Source organism: Littorina saxatilis, linkage group LG1 (genome assembly GCF_037325665.1).
Source record: "Littorina saxatilis isolate snail1 linkage group LG1, US_GU_Lsax_2.0, whole genome shotgun sequence".
NCBI lineage: Eukaryota > Metazoa > Mollusca > Gastropoda > Littorinimorpha > Littorinidae > Littorina > Littorina saxatilis.
In genome coordinates, this window is record NC_090245.1 from 852365 (window position 1) to 875522 (window position 23158).

Genomic DNA, 23158 nt, shown 5'->3' on the forward strand with positions numbered 1-23158 from the left:
GATAGATTTCAGCAGAACCTCCAGAGTTGACTCTACTTATCAGAATGTAAGATAGATTTCAGCAGAACCTCCAGAGTTGACTCTACTTATCAGAGTGTAAGATAGATTTCAGCAGAACCTCCAGAGTTGACTATACTTATCAGAGTGTAAGATAGATTTCAGCAGAACCTCCAGAGTTGACTATACTTATCAGAGTGTAAGATAGATTTCAGCAGAACCTCCAGAGTTGACTATACTTATCAGAATGCTGTCCCACAGAACAGTGTTGCCTGAGTAAAGTAATTTTTATAACAGAATTAAAACAGAAACATGACATGACAGACACAATGACCTAGTGGATAAGGCACAATGACCTAGTGGATAAGGCACAATGACCTAGTGGATAAGGCACAATGACCTAGTGGATAAGGCACAATGACCTAGTGGATAAGGCACAATGACCTAGTGGACAAGGCACAATGACCTAGTGGACAAGGCACAATGACCTAGTGGATAAGGCACAATGACCTAGTGGATAAGGCACAATGACCTAGTGGATAAGGCACAATGACCTAGTGGATAAGGCACAATGACCTAGTGGATAAGGCACAATGACCTAGTGGACAAGGCACAATGACCTAGTGGATAAGACACAATGACCTAGTGGATAAGGCACAATGACCTAGTGGATAAGACACAATGACCTAGTGGATAAGGCACAATGACCTAGTGGATAAGGCACAATGACCTAGTGGATAAGGCACAATGACCTAGTGGATAAGGCACAATGACCTAGTGGATAAGGCACAATGACCTAGTGGATAAGGCACAATGACCTAGTGGATAAGGCACAATGACCTAGTGGATAAGGCACAATGACCTAGTGGATAAGGCCCTGAGCAGAAGGTCGAGTGTTCAAATCCCGGCGCGCCTTGTGGGTAAGGGTGGCGATTTTCCAATCTCTCAGTTCAACTTATGTGCGGACCTGCGAGTGCCTTACCCCCCTTTGTGTGTGGATTCTGTAATCTATGTCAGAGTTTCATAGGTTAAATAAACAAGAAAATACCAAGCATGCATCCTCCGCAATTTGTGTATGGCTGCCTAAATGGTGGGGTAAAAACTATCATACATGTTAAACCCCACTCGTGCAAAAACAGCACAAGTGTAAAAACAGCACAAGTGTATAAACAGCACAAGTGTATAAACAGCACAAGTGTAAAAACAGCACAAGTGTATAAACAGCACAAGTGTAAAAACAGCACAAGTGTATAAACAGCACAAGTGTATAAACAGCACAAGTGTAAAAACAGCACAAGTGTATAAACAGCACAAGTGTATAAACAGCACAAGTGTAAAAACAGCACAAGTGTAAAAACAGCACAAGTGTATAAACAGCACAAGTGTAAAAACAGCACAAGTGTATAAACAGCACAAGTGTATAAACAGCACAAGTGTATGTGGGAGTTTCAGCCCATGAACACAGAAGAAGAAAAGAGAAATGAAAGTAAACACTGTCATACATGTTGAACCCCACTCCTTGTTGTTTTCTGGTTCAGATCTGTGCATGGTGTCTGAGAAATGAAAGTAAACACTGTTGTTTTCTGGTTCAGATCTGTGCATGGTGTCTGAGAAATGAAAGTAAACACTGTTGTTTTCTTGTTCAGATCTGTGCATGGTGTCTGAGAAAGATGGCCGCCTTCAGTTTGAAATCTGGTTGAACAAGGTAGGCAACTGCTGAAAAGCAGCTAGAGGATAATGTGTGTGTGGAAAGAATCCATAAAGAACATCTTAATGCCAAGGAGGAAAATGATTGATTGGGGAACCTGTGTAACAAGAACAAGACACTGATGGTGAAATGAAGGCTGTCCCTTATTGTCACGCAGCAATTAAAGACAGTCTTCCCTTTTCAGGAAGGATTTTTGTACAAAACTTTTTGGCTAAAGATATTGTTATTTTGTATGGGTCTGTGTCAGTTATGAGTGCAAATCATAATCCAGGCATTGTGCTTACAGGACGGTGTACTAACGTGGGACCAGACCATCCCATCCCCAGCGGAAATGAAGAGCTTTGATCGACCTTCCTACCATGACCTGAGTGAGCTGGCTGCATTTTCTTTACTTGCTTTGGCTTCTTTGTTTATAACAGTTCAACACCACCCCCACCCACCCACCCAATAAAAGACTTGATTCAATTTGTTTGTTTGTTTGTTTGTTTGCTTAACGCCCAGCCGACCACGGCCCCTGGAGCAATTTTTTGATTAGTGCTTTTGTGAACAAGAAACAATTAACAAGTGGCTCTATCCCTTTCCCCGTCGCGATATAACCTTGAACGGTTGAAAACGACGTTAAACACCAAATAAAGAAAGAAAGCCGACCACGAAGGGCCATATCAGGGCGGTGCTGCTTTGACATATAACGGGCGCCACACACAAGACAGAAGTCGCAGCACAGGCTTCATGTATCACCCAGTCACATTATTCTGACACCGGACCAACCAGTACTTGATTCAATGTTTTTCTGACTTGATACTGAGCATAAAGACTGTACAGGACATTGTGTGTGGGGGGTGGGGGGTGGCCATGCTTGTGTTAGGCTGTGTGTGCCTTGCTGTAGCCTATCTGTTCGTCACAGTTTAACCCTACATGAAGAGTTGAACTTATGTTGTAGTGAATTGAGCATAAGGAATACATTGGGATATTATCACTGAGTGGTTATGGCGGTGTGTGCTTGTGTGTGTTTCTTTCTTTATTTGGTGTTTAACGTCGTTTTCAACCACGAAGGTTATATCGCGACGGACTTGTGTGTGTCGTGGTGGTGTCTTTGTGTTGATAGTGATGGTGATGGTGTGTTCTTGCGTGTGTATTCATGATGATGTGCTCTTGTGTGTGTCGTGGTGGTGCTGCTGTCTTAGTGCTAACAAGGATGACCTGTGTCTGTGTGAGTTTAACATGTCTGCGAGGGTCAGATTTTACAGCCAACATTTGTATTGATTTTGTTTGTTTTGTGAAAGAGTTTGAGCCCCTGAAAGCCATGAGTTGTTTTACATGTTGCAGACGATAATCATGAGATCAACATCATCTTGCCGGGTTGTCTTGACGACGCTTGCGCTCAGAGTGTCGTCTTTGTCTACGGAAGAGGAATGGTTAGTAGAATCGTTTATACCAGTCGCTTTGATCTGCCAATGTCATTGTTGTGAAGAGGGACGGTTAGTGGAATCGTTTATACCAGTCACTTTGATCTGCCAATGTCATTGTTGTGAAGAGGGACGGTTAGTGGAATCGTTTATACCAGTCGCTTTGATCTGCCAATATGATTGTTGTGATTTGTACAAGACGTAACTGTGATTGTTGTGATCTGTACAAGACGTAACTGTGATTGTTGTGATCTGTACAACACATAACTGTCATTGTTGTGATTTGTACAACACATAACTGTCATTGTTGTGATTTGTACAAGACGTAACTGTCATTGTTGTGATTTGTACAACACATAACTGTGATTGTTGTGATTTGTACAAGACGTAACTGTGATTGTTGTGATTTGTACAAGACGTAACTGTCATTGTTGTGATCTGTACAAGACGTAACTGTCATTGTTGTGATTTGTACAACACATAACTGTGATTGTTGTGATTTGTACAAGACGTAACTGTGATTGTTGTGATTTGTACAAGACGTAACTGTCATTGTTGTGATTTGTACAACACATAACTGTGATTGTTGTGATTTGTACAAGACATAACTGTGATTGTTGTGATCTGTACAAGACATAACTGTCATTGTGATCTGTACAAGACGTAACTGTCATTGTTGTGATTTGTACAACACATAACTGTGATTGTTGTGATTTGTACAAGACGTAACTGTGATTGTTGTGATTTGTACAAGACGTAACTGTCATTGTTGTGATTTGTACAAGACGTAACTGTGATTGTTGTGATTTGTACAAGACGTAACTGTCATTGTTGTGATCTGTACAAGACGTAACTGTCATTGTTGTGATTTGTACAACACATAACTGTCATTGTTGTGATTTGTACAACACATAACTGTGATTGTTGTGATTTGTACAAGACGTAACTGTGATTGTTGTGATTTGTACAACACATAACTGTGATTGTTGTGATTTGTACAAGACATAACTGTGATTGTTGTGATTTGTACAACACATAACTGTGATTGTGATCTGTACAAGACGTAACTGTCATTGTTGTGATTTGTACAACACATAACTGTCATTGTTGTGATTTGTACAACACATAACTGTCATTGTTGTGATTTGTACAACACATAACTGTCATTGTTGTGATTTGTACAACACATAACTGTCATTGTTGTGATTTGTACAAGACGTAACTGTGATTGTTGTGATTTGTACAAGACGTAACTGTCATTGTTGTGATTTGTACAACACATAACTGTGATTGTTGTGATTTGTACAAGACGTAACTGTGATTGTTGTGATTTGTACAACACATAACTGTGATTGTTGTGATTTGTACAACACATAACTGTGATTGTTGTGATTTGTACAAGACATAACTGGTTCATGAAGGACATGCTGTCATCTTTCGTCAAATGTATTTTGGTTTTGCTTTAAAACAAATTGTTGTATAGAAGGTGAACTTCTAGTGGTAGACCATTCAAGTGATCAGGGACACATGAATAAAGACTGAAGTGTCCGGCTCTTTTCCCTTTTAAGGTTTTTGACTTTTACTCTTTCCTTTTAAGGTTTTTGACTTTTACTCTTTCCTTTTTCAAAAAGGCTGTTTCAGCAAACATGCATGGACAAATACTTTGCACATTGATTATTTCATGTAAATGAATAAAAAGATTGAACAAAACGTGTTTTTTTTTGACAGTGGTATAATCTACATGTGAACTTGAACAACGGCAAAGAAACATGGCAGTTTGCGGCGATTAGCAAAACTAAGGGCTGGTTAAACGTTCCTGTGGCGCTTCGCTTTGGTGACTTTAACTTGGACGGCTTCCCTGACGCTTTGACTGTTCTCAAATCCAGGTCAGTTTTCAGCGCTGTGCTTATACATGTGCTCTCATATCACATGTGTGTATCAACGCACACACACATACACATACGCTGCACACACACACACACACACATACACTGCACACACACACACATACGCTGCACACACATACACACACACAGATGCTGCACACACACACACACACACACACAGATGCTGCACACACATACACACACACAGATGCTGCACACACATACACACACACAGATGCTGCACACACACACACACACACACACAGATGCTGCACACACACACACACAGATGCTGCACACACACACACACACACACAGATGCTGCACACACATACACACACACAGATGCTGCACACACACACACACACACAGATGCTGCACACACACACACACACACAGATGCTGCACACACATACACACACACAGATGCTGCACACACACACACACACACACAGATGCTGCACACACACACACACACACACACAGATGCTGCACACACACACACACACACACAGATGCTGCACACACACACACACACAGATGCTGCACACACACACACACACACACAGATGCTGCACACACACACACACACACACAGATGCTGCACACACATACACACACACAGATGCTGCACACACATACACACACAGATGCTGCACACACACACACACACAGATGCTGCACACACACACACAGATGCTGCACACACACACACACAGATGCTGCACACACACACACAGATGCTGCACACACACACACACACACACACAGATGCTGCACACACACACACACACACACACACAGATGCTGCACACACACACACACACACACACACACACACAGATGCTGCACACACACACACACACACACAGAGATGCTGCACACACACACACACACACAGATGCTGCACACACACACACACACACACACACAGATGCTGCACACACACACACACACACAGATGCTGCACACACACACACATACACATACGCTGCACACACACACACACACACATACACTGCACACACACACACATACGCTGCACACACATACACACACACAGATGCTGCACAAAGAGAAAAGGGAGGTATTGTCTTCTCACCGGTTGTTTTATTGCGACCCCTTGGAGCGACCCCTTGGAATGCCTGATTACCCAGTAGTCACTTGATGTCTCTCATACTGAGTGTGCGCTTTTATTTTCCTCAAGTCTGACAACGTGTGTTCTAATTTATCTTTTTGTTAGATTTTCTTATGAGATTGTCTGACTTTACATGAGCAACAAAAACAAAATAGTCTGTGAAGTTTTAATTAATTTAATTATTTGATCCATTTTGCATTATACTGTTGTATAGCTTTGTAACCATTTGTGTACATGTATATTGTTTACTTCTCTTTCCAGCAATGGCAGCTACGCGACATATTTGATGCAGAATGTCGCAAGTGCTGATAACTTCTCCCGGAGCTTTCATGTGGAACTCACCCAGCCCTTGTACCCCCCGTCAAAAGATCCGCCGCTAGCAACTTTCTACGACTTCATGGAAAATGTAAGTGCTTATAAGTCAGCACACTGTGGCTGCTCCAATCTTTGATACATGTGACCGGTGAGACATGTGAGCGGTGAGACATGTGACCGGTGAGACATGTGACCGGTGAGACATGTGACCGGTGAGACATGTGACCGGTGAGACATGTGACCGGTGAGACATGTGACCGGTGAGACAGTCATCAGCTCTAGTGCAAAGACATGTTGCGGTGAACACACAACTATGCAAATGTAAAAGTACACAAGGCACATGTGTGCAGACACATAATGTAGAATTCTTATTGTGTATGTATGAGGGGTTTATTTAGTCTGTGATTATTATCAGTGGTGATTGTAGAAAGAGTACAGTTGTTGTGGTGGTAGTGTCTGGTGTTTTTTTTAGCAAATTTAGGTCATTTTTGGTTGATTTCTTGCAATTATATTGTCAGCTTTTTGCCAGTTTTGCTGCCATCCATATACATGTACAACCATACAAAGACACAATAATGTCGGCTTTTTGCTGCCATCCATATACATGTACAACCATACAAAGACACAATACTGTCGGCTTTTTGCTGCCATCCATATACATGTACAACCATACAAAGACACAATACTGTCGGCTTTTTGCTGCCATCCATATACATGTACAACCATACAAAGACACAATACTGTCGGCTTTTTGCCAGTTTTGCTGCCATCCATATACATGTACAACCATACAAAGACACAATAATGTCGATTCATTGGCAAGATGCACACACACACACAAACAAACAAAGAACGTACTCCTATTCTTAATTTGTGTTATTTCAGGGAATCCTGGACGTGCTGCTGTCAGTCTATACAAATGACACTTTTGAGTTGAGGGCATTGGAACAAGACTTTACGGCAGATGCATACTTTCTGAAAGTCATGGGTACGCTATTGTCCTTTTTTTTGTGAAATTGGCCTACCTGTCTTCTCAGGGGACAAAACACTTGATGCTTGTCAACACCAGTTCATTACTTTGGCTTGAATGATTTACAGTGACTTTTGATTGCGATTAGCAGAGAGGTAGAGTAAGAGAGACAACAAAGATGACTACAACAGTATCAGATGCTTTTAGAGATTGATGTGAGAATGTTACGTGTTGGTATTGATGTCTGTGCTGATTGCTGTCATGATATTCATTCTGTGTGCAGTTGTGAGCGGTCTGTGTGAAGACAAGTGCCAGAACGGCCATGAGGTAAGATTTCTCTTACTTTGATTATTTTGTCATTATAATTTTCATTACTTTATGAATCGCTGGGACATGAGGTAAATGACATTTTCCATTTAAGTGCAAATGGCATGTATCTAGGTCTGTCTGAGTGTGTATGCAATGTCTGGGTGAATTAACCGTGTCCAGAGTCTGACGTAAAAGCCGTTTGTGTTGCAGCCATACGGTGTGAATCAGGTGGGTCCCGTCATCCGATTTCAGACCACAACCTCCGCTGGGAAAACAGAAATTGGAGTTGGTGAGTATACCTGTAATTGGAATGGCTGGTAAAATCAAAACACGGAGGATACAGTTTGTTGTGCATTTCTCACTCTCAGTCTAATCTACAAAACACGGAGGATACAGTTTGTTGTGCATTTCTCAGTCTAATCTACAAAACACGGAGGATACAGTTTGTTGTGCATTTCTCAGTCTCAGTCTAATCTACAAAACACGGAGGATACAGTTTGTTGTGCATTTCTCAGTCTCAGTATAATCTACAAAACACGGACGATACAGTTTGTTGTGCATTTCTCACTCTCAGTCTAATCTACAAAACACGGAGGATACAGTTTGTTGTGCATTTCTCACTCTCAGTCTAATCTACAAAACACGGAGGATACAGTTTGTTGTGCATTTCTCACTCTCAGTCTAATCTACAAAACACGGACGATACAGTTTGTTGTGCATTTCTCACTCTCAGTCTAATCTACAAAACACGGAGGATACAGTTTGTTGTGCATTTCTCACTCTCAGTCTAATCTACAAAACACGGAGGATACAGTTTGTTGTGCATTTCTCACTCTCAGTCTAATCTACAAAACACGGAGGATACAGTTTGTTGTGCATTTCTCACTCTCAGTCTAATCTACAAAACACGGAGGATACAGTTTGTTGTGCATGTCTCACTCTCAGTCTAATCTACAAAACACGGAGGATACAGTTTGTTGTGCATTTCTCACTCTCAGTCTAATCTACAAAACACGGAGGATACAGTTTGTTGTGCATTTCTCACTCTCAGTCTAATCTACAAAACACGGAGGATACAGTTTGTTGTGCATTTCTCACTCTCAGTCTAATCTACAAAACACGGAGGATACAGTTTGTTGTGCATTTCTCACTCTCAGTCTAATCTACAAAACACGGAGGATACAGTTTGTTGTGCATTTCTCACTCTCAGTCTAATCTACAAAACACGGAGGATACAGTTTGTTGTGCATTTCTCACTCTCAGTCTAATCTACAAAACACGGAGGATACAGTTTGTTGTGCATTTCTCACTCTCAGTCTAATCTACAAAACACGGAGGATACAGTTTGTTGTGCATTTCTCACTCTCAGTCTAATCTACAAAACACGGAGGATACAGTTTGTTGTGCATTTCTCACTCTCAGTCTAATCTACAAAACACGGAGGATACAGTTTGTTGTGCATTTCTCACTCTCAGTCTAATCTACAAAACACGGAGGATACAGTTTGTTGTGCATTTCTCACTCTCAGTCTAATCTACAAAACACGGAGGATACAGTTTGTTGTGCATTTCTCACTCTCAGTCTAATCTACAAAACACGGAGGATACAGTTTGTTGTGCATTTCTCACTCTCAGTCTAATCTACAAAACACGGAGGATACAGTTTGTTGTGCATTTCTCACTCTCAGTCTAATCTACAAAACACGGACGATACAGTTTGTTGTGCATTTCTCACTCTCAGTCTAATCTACAAAACACGGAGGATACAGTTTGTTGTGCATTTCTCACTCTCAGTCTAATCTACAAAACACGGAGGATACAGTTTGTTGTGCATTTCTCACTCTCAGTCTAATCTACAAAACACGGAGGATACAGTTTGTTGTGCATTTCTCACTCTCAGTCTAATCTACAAAACACGGAGGATACAGTTTGTTGTGCATTTCTCAGTCTCAGTATAATCTACAAAACACGGACGATACAGTTTGTTGTGCATTTCTCACTCTCAGTCTAATCTACAAAACACGGACGATACAGTTTGTTGTGCATTTCTCACTCTCAGTCTAATCTACAAAACACGGAGGATACAGTTTGTTGTGCATGTCTCAGTGTTATCTACAAAACACGGAGGATACAGTTTGTTGTGCATGTCTCAGTCTAATCTACAAAACACGGAGGATACAGTTTGTTGTGCATGTCTCAGTCTAATCTACAAAACACGGAGGATACAGTTTGTTGTGCATGTCTCAGTCTAATCTACAAAACACGGAGGATACAGTTTGTTGTGCATGTCTCACTCTCAGTCTAATCTACAAAACACGGAGGATACAGTTTGTTGTGCATTTCTCAGTCTAATCTACAAAACACGGAGGATACAGTTTGTTGTGCATTTCTCAGTCTAATCTACAAAACACGGAGGATACAGTTTGTTGTGCATTTCTCACTCTCAGTCTAATCTACAAAACACGGAGGATACAGTTTGTTGTGCATTTCTCACTCTCAGTCTAATCTACAAAACACGGACGATACAGTTTGTTGTGCATTTCTCACTCTCAGTCTAATCTACAAAACACGGAGGATACAGTTTGTTGTGCATGTCTCACTCTCAGTCTAATCTACAAAACACGGAGGATACAGTTTGTTGTGCATTTCTCACTCTCAGTATAATCTACAAAACACGGAGGATACAGTTTGTTGTGCATGTCTCACTCTCAGTCTAATCTACAAAACACGGAGGATACAGTTTGTTGTGCATTTCTCACTCTCAGTCTAATCTACAAAACACGGAGGATACAGTTTGTTGTGCATTTCTCACTCTCAGTATAATTTACAAAACACGGAGGATACAGTTTGTTGTGCATGTCTCAGTCTAATCTACAAAACACGGAGGATACAGTTTGTTGTGCATGTCTCACTCTCAGTCTAATCTACAAAACACGGAGGATACAGTTTGTTGTGCATGTCTCAGTCTAATCTACAAAACACGGAGGATACAGTTTGTTGTGCATTTCTCAGTCTAATCTACAAAACACGGAGGATACAGTTTGTTGTGCATTTCTCAGTCTCAGTCTAATCTACAAAACACGGAGGATACAGTTTGTTGTGCATTTCTCACTCTCAGTCTAATCTACAAAACACGGAGGATACAGTTTGTTGTGCATTTCTCACTCTCAGTCTAATCTACAAAACACGGAGGATACAGTTTGTTGTGCATGTCTCACTCTCAGTCTAATCTACAAAACACGGAGGATACAGTTTGTTGTGCATTTCTCACTCTCAGTATAATCTAGAAAACACGGAGGATACAGTTTGTTGTGCATGTCTCACTCTCAGTCTAATCTACAAAACACGGAGGATACAGTTTGTTGTGCATGTCTCACTCTCAGTCTAATCTACAAAACACGGAGGATACAGTTTGTTGTGCATTTCTCAGTCTCAGTATAATCTACAAAACACGGAGGATACAGTTTGTTGTGCATGTCTCACTCTCAGTCTAATCTACAAAACACGGAGGATACAGTTTGTTGTGCATTTCTCACTCTCAGTCTAATCTACAAAACACGGAGGATACAGTTTGTTGTGCATTTCTCACTCTCAGTCTAATCTACAAAACACGGAGGATACAGTTTGTTGTGCATTTCTCACTCTCAGTCTAATCTACAAAACACGGAGGATACAGTTTGTTGTGCATTTTCTCAGTCTAATCTACAAAACACGGAGGATACAGTTTGTTGTGCATGTCTCAGTCTAATCTACAAAACACGGAGGATACAGTTTGTTGTGCATGTCTCACTCTCAGTCTAATCTACAAAACACGGAGGATACAGTTTGTTGTGCATGTCTCAGTCTAATCTACAAAACACGGAGGATACAGTTTGTTGTGCATGTCTCAGTCTAATCTACAAAACACGGAGGATACAGTTTGTTGTGCATGTCTCAGTCTAATCTACAAAACACGGAGGATACAGTTTGTTGTGCATGTCTCAGTCTAATCTACAAAACACGGAGGATACAGTTTGTTGTGCATGTCTCAGTCTAATCTACAAAACACGGAGGATACAGTTTGTTGTGCATGTCTCAGTCTAATCTACAAAACACGGAGGATACAGTTTGTTGTGCATTTCTCAGTCTCAGTATAATCTACAAAACACGGACGATACAGTTTGTTGTGCATTTCTCACTCTCAGTCTAATCTACAAAACACGGAGGATACAGTTTGTTGTGCATGTCTCACTCTCAGTCTAATCTACAAAACACGGAGGATACAGTTTGTTGTGCATTTCTCACTCTCAGTCTAATCTACAAAACACGGAGGATACAGTTTGTTGTGCATGTCTCACTCTCAGTGTTATCTACAAAACACGGAGGATACAGTTTGTTGTGCATGTCTCAGTCTAATCTACAAAACACGGAGGATACAGTTTGTTGTGCATTTCTCAGTCTAATCTACAAAACACGGAGGATACAGTTTGTTGTGCATGTCTCACTCTCAGTCTCAGTCTCAGTCTCAGTCTCAGTCTCAGTCTCAGTCTCAGTCTCAGTGTTATCTACAAAACAAAAACAATTCTGTGTCTATGCTCACCCCCTTTCGTTGTAACAACATTTTCAAGTTTTATTTTTAGAATTTGTATCTTGCTGTGAAAATTGTGAGTTACAGAGTCTATTGTAAATAGAGTTAGTACTGTATATGGACTTTCGAAACATCTAGCTCTAAATCTATTTAGAAACATTTTAGATTATTTTCCTTTTTTTTTTACCTGGGCAAAATGGCTGTTGAATATACCTTTATACATTTTTTCTTTTTGTCATATCTGCATAGCTGCCAACCCTCCTGAATTTTGTTGTAATCTCCCGATGTTTGAAATCCGTCACGAAATCACGAAATCTGTTCGATTTTCCCAAAAGGGAAATTTTCTAAAAAAGAAATGTGAAAGCAGCCTCTTTTGGGGGGAGGGACGACACCAGGGAAAAGACGCTCTGGTTAACCGAGACCAGTGAAAAGACGCTCTGGTTAACGGAGACCAGCCGAGTGGATGTGCGCATGTACACAAAATAAGTTGTGCTTCTTTCCGGTTTGGGCCCTCTAATGATGCCGCTGAAAACTACAAAAAAAGATTAAATGACATATTCTTACCCAACTCACATAGATAGCAATAACTTCGTTTGGTTGCTAAGACATTGAAGCACTCTTACATGGTAACATGGGGAGATAACTCTTAAACAAAAACCATATGCCATATAAGGCATGGTCCGTGGTAGTTATCCCCCCTACCGGTGTCCTGCGCATGCGCCGGATGTATACCGGTGACACTCATTCCTTTTCCTTCAACCCGCGTTGCATGACGTGTTTTGAGGTGCTCAGGCTTTTTCGGCCTATCTCTCAGGGAAGGCCATCGAATCTTGGTAACTTATCAACGTCCTTCTTCACTTCTTCAGGAATCGTTGAGAGCGTTCCTTTTTTGTATTACGAGAAGATTTCTTAGCGTTTTTGAAGATTTTGCCACTTGTCTTTTGAACAGTTGTCCGCCATATTTGACTTTCAAAATGGCCGACATCCTAGACATAAAGAGAAACTAAGAGCTCTGCCAAGCAGACTTGCTCACTGTGAATGAATGCAAATGCGTTAGCACGCTGTCATACAGGAATCAAACACAACTCCAAATGTAGGTTCCCTCCACTGTATTAATCAGGTATAACAGCATACACACAAATACACACAATCATGAACATAAAGGTTAGATACTCAAAAAATCCGGTACTCACAGTTTTGTAGCAAAAAACAACTAGAGATGACAATCTCGTACAATTGCGCTATCAAAACTCTCTACTCTTCAATCAGGTAAAGAAATACAACCAGTCCGTGCGTGACCTCATAGGCGCACGATATCTATTTTAAGTGTAACGACTCACGACTCACGACTCTTGTATAGTCAAAAATCACCGTCTACTCTGTCTACTAAATATTCTGTATCTCTTAAGTAATCAAGTTCTTGTAGACATATTTTAATTCTGGTCCTACACAGAATCACACAGCTTCTATAGCCGTACACTAGGAAATGTATTTACTACTAAATCCTTTTACTGGCGACCTCGGTCTACGCAGTAACTATCGCCCAGTGACCTCTAGGGTCCAACTATACGGACACAAAATAACCGTGCTCTAGCGTCTATAAATCCCGTCGAATCTCCGCTAGGCGAGCCAATAGGTAAGATAATTACGGCGACTTCTCAGATCCTTGGTGCCGTCATCTGGTCGCTACCTTCCTGTCTGACCGGTTATACGACGCACTGCACAACATAAATAGCGGACATCTTGTCTTAGATATCTGTCTGCTATGTTTAAAGTTACAGTGTTAGTCGATTCAACTTATGCGATAAACATTAACGATACTCAAATGCTTATTCCATTTACCTGTTAAGTGCTCTACTCGGGCTTCCTTTCTCCCGGTCGATTCCCGTGACAACCCCTCCCTGTCACTGGACAGTGGTTAAGTGTAACTATACTTTCGTTGCGATGTACAAAGTCAACTCTCTCGGCCAGTGAGTTGAATTCACAGAATGTGCCATACACTTCTCTACGTCACTCTACTATCTCTGGTTAGCGCTCTAAAAGCGTGGAGGCTATCACTATAAACTTTGCCTGTCAATGTTATTCGTGATTTCCTTCACACTCACCTGGTTCTCAATAGGGCAAAACGGTTAAAGCTGGCGCTAAACCACGAACTTCTTCTACTACTCATAGCTCTCAAAGTTCTAAAGTTTCCTCAGTTTGGGACTTTACCCTGATACGCAGCATTCTATTCTATTGTTGATAGATAACGCTTCTCTCTCAGTTGACATTTCATCTTCGGTTAATAACCACAGGTGTTACAACCATAATCCCGTCGCGATATACCTTGAATGGTTGAAAACGACGTTAAACACCAAATAAAGAAAGAAAGAACAACCATAATGGAGTTAAGCAAGAGGATCTTCTTGACTTTTTTGTCATCGTTTATTCTTACTCTACTAGCTTCTGAGAGAAGTGGGAGTAAGTGCATTTTCTGTCTGGTTTTGCTCGCTTAGGTTGCGTTCAAAATTTCTCGCAAATAAGTAGAAACTGGAGAAACCAGCTCCGATAATACAATTCAAACCGCTTTGCAATATTTCGGCTCCGCTAGAGCCATATTTAACCACTTGACCATTTCGAGTTTTGGAAAGTTTTTCTGACTCGCACTGATCCGTTTAGATCACCAAAACAAAGGCTTTTGTTCATATCCATCAACACTGGTAGAGGCAATGACTTAGCCAAGTCAACCTTAGCTAGATGGACTGCCACATTGATTAAGCATGCTGACAAGTTGTGGCAAGAAAATGGGGGGGGGGGGGGGGGCAGTCAGTCCTTTCTCTTCAGGCAGCACGGACTCAAGAAATCAGAGTGTGGGCCTCTTCTTTAGCTGTACTCAAAGTCTAGAAGACTTGCAGAGGTTATGAATGCAGCTTATTAGACGTCCAAGGACGTATTCATGAATTTCTACCTGCGGGACATAGTAAGTACCCGACAGGATGGAACTCATGGTCTGTCAGCTATGGTAGCTGCCGGACAAGTACTTACAAGATGTTAACTGTGAGTAAATTTACACCCACCACCTTAATTAGCAATCTGCTATCTATGTGAGTTGGCTAAGAATATGTAATTTAATCGGAAGTTTCAAAAGTAAACTTACATTTAATTAATATACTTACCAACTCACATATCAAATTCCCTCCCAGCCTGCCCCGCAAATTGTGTATAAAGGGGTATATGTTTCAGGAAGGAATGAGTGTCACCGGTATACATCCGGCGCATGCGCAGGACACCGGTAGGGGGGATAACTACCACGGACCATGCCTTATATGGCATATGGTTTTTGTTTAAGAGTTATCTCCCCATGTTACCATGTAAGAGTTTTTTGCGTTGTCCATGGACCCCCACAGGAATTTCAGTCATAAGGTTGGCAGCCATGTATCTGTTCCTTTTTGTGGCGGTATTTTATGAATAAAATGTCCTTTTCTCTCTGTCTGCAGCATCTTAGCTGTCCCAGTCTGCATACTTCTCCCTACAGCTGCCCTTCGAGGTGTTCGGTCTGGGTCAGACCCCCAACTTTGTGGACGTGCTGGAGGTTGGAATACAGAACCCTTCTGGCACGGTCAGTCTTGTCTTTATTTGACGTCTCTCTTTTACTTTTACAACCGAGTCTGATGGAGTGTGTCACTCTCACAGCTGTTTACTAAAACCCAAGTGGACATGTCAACAGATTTGGCTCTCTCCTCGTCTGTAAAAATGGCCAAGTTGTGCCTACTCTGAATTTTTGTCGATTTTTTAATTGGTACCTTACGTTTTTGTCAGGTCAGTTTTGGGGGTACCGTACTTTCCGGGTGACAAGGCGCTTCGTTATCTAAGACGCACCCCCTTCTTTTTAAACAAAATTGTAATCCAGTCACCCATTGGACGCAGGGGGCCGATAGGGCGCACCAAAATGACCCAGTTTTTGCCATGAGAGGTGGTTCCCCTGTCATATCTGAGAGAGGAAACACTTCCTGCATCGGGGTCAGTGACCGGTCAGTGACCGACTTTAACTGAGTGAAAATATGTGTGCTCTGTGTGTGCGGCCAGATCAAAGGCATTGTGATAGCTGGGTGGCCTTGTTAAAAGACACGACCTTCTTCCCAGGGGTCAATGACCCAGTTTTTGCCATGAGAGGTGGTTCCCCTGTCATATCTGAGAGAGGAAACACTTCCTGCATCGGGGTCAGTGACCGGTCAGTGACCGAGTTTAACAGAGTGGAAATCTGTGTGTGCGGCCAGATCAAAGGCAGGGCAGTACCTAGTAGCTGAAACATGCATTATCACAAGTTGTTTGACTGGTACTCAAGCGGTCTCTTTGATTTTTTTCGTATTTCATACACGGATTAGGCGCTTCGTTATACAAGACGCAGGGGTCGAACTCGAGGAAAAAAGTCGCGCCTTATGACCCGGAAAGTACGGTACCCTTATTTGGGGGGCGGTCATGTAAAGAAATGTTTGATCCGAAAAGTGCCCCAGATAGCCAGGTAGAGGGCCTTGAATGGGAATGAAAGTTTGACTTCATTGACACGGGAATACATGCTTTAGTTGGGGTACGAAAATGGGTGCAATAATTGTTTTGCCGAGTTTATATTTGTTTTATTTATTTTTTTTTTAAATTTTTATTGCAGTCCAAGCGTCAGAGGTCGTGGCCGTCCATAATTCCCAACGCTCAGCTTGTTGTCATCCCTCACCCCACCGATTCTCCGTCAAGGTTTGTTGCACATGCATCCATGCATGAAGTTTCAGTGAGGCATCAGATTGTGTGGATAAGATATAACCAACAAAACCAATCTGATCAATTTGATCTTGTTTTACTTTTAAGATTTTATCGTGTATGAAAAATCATCTTCGCATTCATGATACAGAATACAGTATTCATGATACAGAATACAGTATTCATGATACAGAATACAGTATTCATGATACAGAATACAGTATTCATGATACAGAATACAGTATTCATGATACAGAATACAGTATTCATGATACAGAATACAGTATTCATGAGCTAAAAGAATAAGTTGAATGCCAGCATCACTGTTTCTATTCTCTGCATGTTGTTTATAAAATCAAGTACAGTAGTACCTAGGATATGAGGCTCATTCCATGACAGGACACCTCACAATAAAGGACTCCCCCATTAAAGGACACCTTCTGTCATCCCTTTAATTAAAAGGACACTTTGTCGTCACTTTCTCTACAAAGTCATGAAAGGATATGTGCAATGTAGGGACATTGACTGGTTCAATGGGTGCTCCTGTCATAGGTGCTACTGTCTACCTATATCAATTTCACCCACAACACATGTACGTTGTCCTCTGCCCTGGGAGAAGGGGAGGTAGGGGAGGTAGGGGAGAAGGGGAGGTAGGGGAGAAGTTCTTTCCTCTTCTTTGGTGTCTTTCATCTTTTGTAAAATTCATCTCCTCGCTTTCTTTGTTTCTGTTTTTGAGTCACTTGAGAAAAAGTGACTCTATGTAATCGGTCAGTGTTAGTCTGTCCGGCCGGCCGGCCGGCCGTCCGGCCGGCCGTCCGTAGACACCACCTTAACGTTGGACTTTTCTCGGAAACTATCAAAGCGATCGGGCTCATATTTTGTTTAGTCGTGACCTCCAATGACCTCTACACTTTAACGATGGTTTCGTTGACCTTTGACCTTTTTCAAGGTCACAGGTCAGCGTCAAAGGAAAAATTAGACATTTTATATCTTTGACAAAGTTCATCGGATGTGATTGAAACTTTGTAGGATTATTCTTTACATCAAAGTATTTACATCTGTAGCCTTTTACGAACGTTATCAGAAAAACAAGGGAGATAACTAGCCTTTTCTGTTCGGCAACACACAACTTAACGTTTGGCTTTTCTCGGAAACTATAAAAGTGACCGGGCTCAAATTTTATGTGAACGTGACTCCCAGTGACCTCTACACTTTGACGTCTGCTTTGGTGACCTTTGACCTTTTTCAAGGTCACAGGTATGTCTTGAAGGAAAAAAATTGAAATATCATATCTCTGAAACTATTCATCGGATTTGATTCAAACTTTATAGGATTATTCTTTACATCAAATTATTTACATCTGTAGCTTTTTACAAACGTTATCGGAAACACAGGGGAGATAACTAGCCTTTCCTGTTCGTCAACACACAACTTAACGTTGGGCTTTTCTCGTAAACTATAAAAGTGACACAGCTCTAAGAGTAACAAATGTTAGTGTGTCTACTGTTAATATGATTGCTTCGAAAAAAAATTAATGATGCTAGTTTATGTGAATTAAGTTATTGATGGGGTTTGTTTATGTGAGATTAATGAGAGTATTTTTAATGCCAAGGTAAATATTTTGTTGCTCGATCCATGCAATCTCATTCTTCAGGTATGCATTGTGTTGTGAATAGCAATTTCTTCCTGTCCATCTGATGCCTCATATAATATTCAGAACTGCGAAAGTGACTCGATCGAGCGTTTGCTCTTCTTGTCTATCCCTTTTATTTATGCAGTCAGTGGCTTGAGTTTAACCTGTTGTTATCCTTCACCTGTAGCTGGCATACCAAGCTATATGTGCCACCCAGTCGCCTGGTTCTCTTGACGGGAGCCTCTCTGCTGGCTTGACTTTAACCTGGTGTTATCCTTGACCTGTCTGTAGCTGGCGTACCAAGCTATACGTGACACCCAGTCGCCTGGTTCTCTTGACGGGAGCCTCTCTGCTGGCTTGACTTTAACCTGTTGTTATCCTTCACCTCTTTGCTGTCAGTGGCTTGACTTTAACCTGTTGTTATCCTTCACCTCTCTGCTGTCAGTGGCTTGACTTTAACCTGGTGTTATCCTTCACCTCTTTGCTGTCAGTGGCTTGACTTTAACCTGGTGTTATCCTTCACCTCTCTGCTGTCAGTGGCTTGACTTTAACCTGGTGTTATCCTTCACCTCTTTGCTGTCAGTGGCTTGACTTTAACCTGGTGTTATCCTTCACCTCTCTGCTGTCAGTGGCTTGACTTTAACCTGTTGTTATCCTTCACCTCTCTGCTGTCAGTGGCTTGACTTTAACCTGGTGTTATCCTTCACCTCTTTGCTGTCAGTGGCTTGACTTTAACCTGGTGTTATCCTTCACCTCTCTGCTGTCAGTGGCTTGACTTTAACCTGTTGTTATCCTTCACCTCTTTGCTGTCAGTGGCTTGACTTTAACCTGTTGTTATCCTTGACCTGTCTGTAGCTGGCGTACCAAGCTATACGTGACACCCAGTCGCCTGGTTCTCTTGACGGGAGCCTCTCTGCTGGGTACCTGTGCTTTCATCGTTGCCATCATCGCACTGCTGCACTGGAGAGAGCGGGTGAGTTTTGCAGACACTCGGGCAGGGGATAGTGGGTGAGTTTTGCAGACACTCGGGCAGGGGATAGTGGGTGAGTTTTGGAGACACTCGGGCAGGGGGTAGCGGGTGAGTTTTGCAGACACTCGGGCAGGGGGTAGTGGGTGAGTTTTGGAGACACTCGGGCAGGGGGTAGTGGGTGAGTTTTGCAGACACTCGGGCAGGGGGTAGTGGGTGAGTTTTGCAGACACTCGGGCAGGGGATAGTGGGTGAGTTTTGCAGACACTCGGGCAGGGGGTAGTGGGTTAGGAAGAGGAAAAAGAGCAGTTGGGTGCTGCTGGTCACCAGTCAACTGGACATCAGGGTCCGGTAATATGTAGCTAGTCATCGGTCGGCTGACCGTGAAACTGACGGTGGGTCGACGTTGAACCGCAAAAGTCAGTAATATGAGCGCGAACAACTGCCGGTCCAACTGAAAACAGTCGCCCGACTGCGGTTGGGCTTACAGGCACCTTTTTCGGTCGATCGACCGCAGTGTCTCTACTTGTTTTAACTTTCTGAGCGTGTTTTTAATCCAAACATATCATATCTATATGTTTTTAGAATCAGGAACCGACAAGGAATAAGATGAAAGTGTTTTTAAATTGATTCCGATAATTTAATTTTGATAATAATTTTTTTATATTTAATTTTCAGAGCTTGTTTTTAATTCAAATATAACATATTTATATGTTTTTGGAATCAGCAAATGATGGAGAATAAGATGAACGTAAATTTGGATCGTTTTCTAAAAACAATATTTTTTTTACATTTTTCAGATTTTTAATGATCAAATTTTCTCACCCTGTCCTTTACCACCCAAAAAAAAATAAAAAATTTGAGTTTGGAAAAAAAAAGTTTAGGGTCGGCGCCGAAATTTAGATACCGGTACCGCCAAAACAGGACCGATGTTTACATCGGAAGTTGTAATGTTCTAAAAATACCACTGAGCGGCTGACTGTCTAGTCAGCCGACTGTCAGTGCTACCGCGCTGCACATATTACCCGTCAAAACACGGCCGGTCAGCAGACTGCAGTCAACTGACTTAACAGTCAGTCGACTGTGGTTGCTCGACCGTCCAAAATACGCTGTTCATATTACCGGCCCCAGGGATGAGACATCAGTTGGGTGCTGCTGGTCACCAGTCAACTGGACATCAGGGATGAGATACACGAGAAAGATACCAACCGGTCGGAAGACAGCAACAGTGCATTTGGGATTGGTTGATTTTGAGATTTGTTGTGATTTCAACGAATCAGACCCCGTGGTTTGTTCTCTTCTGTTTGAGTGGCACCTCAGCCCTGTCCTCTGAATGTTCTTAGGAAATAAAAAAATAAAAATGGATTTGAAGAGTCTGAAAAACAATGGAAAAGGGGGTGGGGGGGGGGGGAGAGAGAAGATGATGACATTGTGTGTGTTTGGGTGAGGGGGACATGAGGGTGCAGACAGGGAAATAGAAAACTGAGCTTTTCATTGGGTGGCAATATTGGCCATGTTTTGTACGCATGTGTGTGTGTATGTCTGTGTGTTGCTAGTAAAAATTCCATAAGTTTCTACCCAACAGACAGGTATCCTTCCTGATCCTGATCCTGTATGTTTTAAGAAAATTAGGTTATTCATGTTATGTTTTTGTTTTCAGGTGGAGGACAAGAAAGAGAAACTGCAAGAGTCCCAGCGTTTCCATTTTGACGCCATGTGAACTCTGGCTTCCAATGAAGATTACACACATTGCACAACACTATCAACAATGAAGATTACACACATTGCACAACACTATCAACAATGGAGATTACACACATTGCACAACACTATCAACAATGAAGATTACACACATTGCACAACACTATCAACAATGAAGATTACACACATTGTACAACACTATCAACAATGGAGATTACACACATTGCACAACACTATCAACAATGGAGATTACACACATTGCACAACACTATCAACAATGGAGATTACACACATTGCACAACAGTATCAACAATGAAGATTACACACATTGCACAACAGTATCAACAATGAAGATTACACACATTGCACAACACTATCAACAATGAAGATTACACACATTGCACAACACTATCAACAATGAAGATTACACACATTGCACAACACTATCAACAATGGAGATTACACACATTGTACAACAGTATCAACAATGGAGATTACACACATTGTACAACAGTATCAACAATGAAGATTACACACATTGCACAACACTATCAACAATGAAGATTACACACATTGCACAACACTATCAACAATGAAGATTACACACATTGCACAACAGTATCAACAATGGAGATTACACACATTGCAGAACACTATCAACAATGAAGTGCAATAGAACGATGTTCAGTGATAAATATGGATTCAGTTGGAAACTTTTATACAAAATTTATTTATTTCTCTTTTTTAATTTTTTGGGGACTATTTTCTCTAAAATATCCAGCACAGGGAGAAGTGTAGAGGTGATACAGAGGAAAGTACAGTGGTACCAGTGATGAGAGGACACCCTTGGGACCAGCCAGAGTGGCCCTACGTTGCAGGCGGCCCATCATGACAGGCAAATTTGTTTTCCCCTCAAATTACAGTCCGTCTTTGTAAGCAAATTACATGTAGTTATTTATTACCAGACAAACAGCCAGTGTCGTACATTCCAAGCAGTATATATACATGTACATGTATTTGAAATGCCTTCCGTTTTCAATATATTTGTTTCATTGACTCTTTCTCAGCATATTATAAGCAGGCATCTTCTACAAATCTTTATAGACTTTTTGGTTTTGTTTTTAGTAGCAAGAGGACGAGTGTAAAAGTTTGTGCTTTGCTTATGAGCACTTTTGTTTTCTTACTCCTGATGACAGCTATTTTCAATGATCTGAGTGACTGTAGTTTTCATGCAACTTCAAATGACACACATGAAATAGGAATAATTTTTTTCTCTGTTTTGATTACTTCCCTTGAAAACTTGCGAGTCGTGTCTGCACATGATAGCAGATGTTGTTAGAGACGTCCTACTTCCCTGGGGGCTTCATTTATTTATCTGTTTTGGTCGCAAAGTTTGGTATTTTGCTTTGATATGTGCGAGATGTGTGTGTGAGAAAGAGAGAGGGAGAGAAAGTGAGATGATCATTGTATCACCATCCTTGATTTCAATGAGATTTGCTCGAGACAATTTTAGTTGAGTGAAGAAATTCATTTCCCTTTGATTTTGTCATTTATTTTTTACATTGAGACAAATTGTTTGATGTGTTGCATTTTAGAAAATATTTATTTGCACTTTGTTTCATTTCTTCTTTACCATATTTGTAAATTTCTGTTCATTTTCCTGTCTTGCATACCCGTTACCTGATGGTTGTATAAAGATGTATATAATGTACTGTATAACCATCATCTGAGTTTTGTATAAAGATGTACATAATGTACTGTATAACCATCATCTGAGTTTTGTTTGACTTCTCATGTTGTGTTGGTACGACAATAAAATAGTTGAACTGTT

General features: G+C 41.3%; 1 protein-coding gene across 1 annotated transcript in view; it reads left to right on the top strand.

The window, feature by feature from the left end:
• The window catches only part of LOC138958963 (T-cell immunomodulatory protein-like), a 33959-nt gene extending 10801 nt beyond the window's left edge, over positions 1-23158 (top strand). Inside the window, 12 exon segments of the mRNA XM_070330317.1 lie at positions 1644-1702; positions 1992-2073; positions 3032-3120; positions 4840-4997; positions 6397-6541; positions 7336-7438; positions 7704-7747; positions 7940-8018; positions 15772-15893; positions 16941-17023; positions 19515-19632; positions 21287-23158. Of these exon segments, the coding sequence (XP_070186418.1) occupies positions 1644-1702; positions 1992-2073; positions 3032-3120; positions 4840-4997; positions 6397-6541; positions 7336-7438; positions 7704-7747; positions 7940-8018; positions 15772-15893; positions 16941-17023; positions 19515-19632; positions 21287-21346 (1142 nt within the window). The 3' untranslated portion in view covers positions 21347-23158.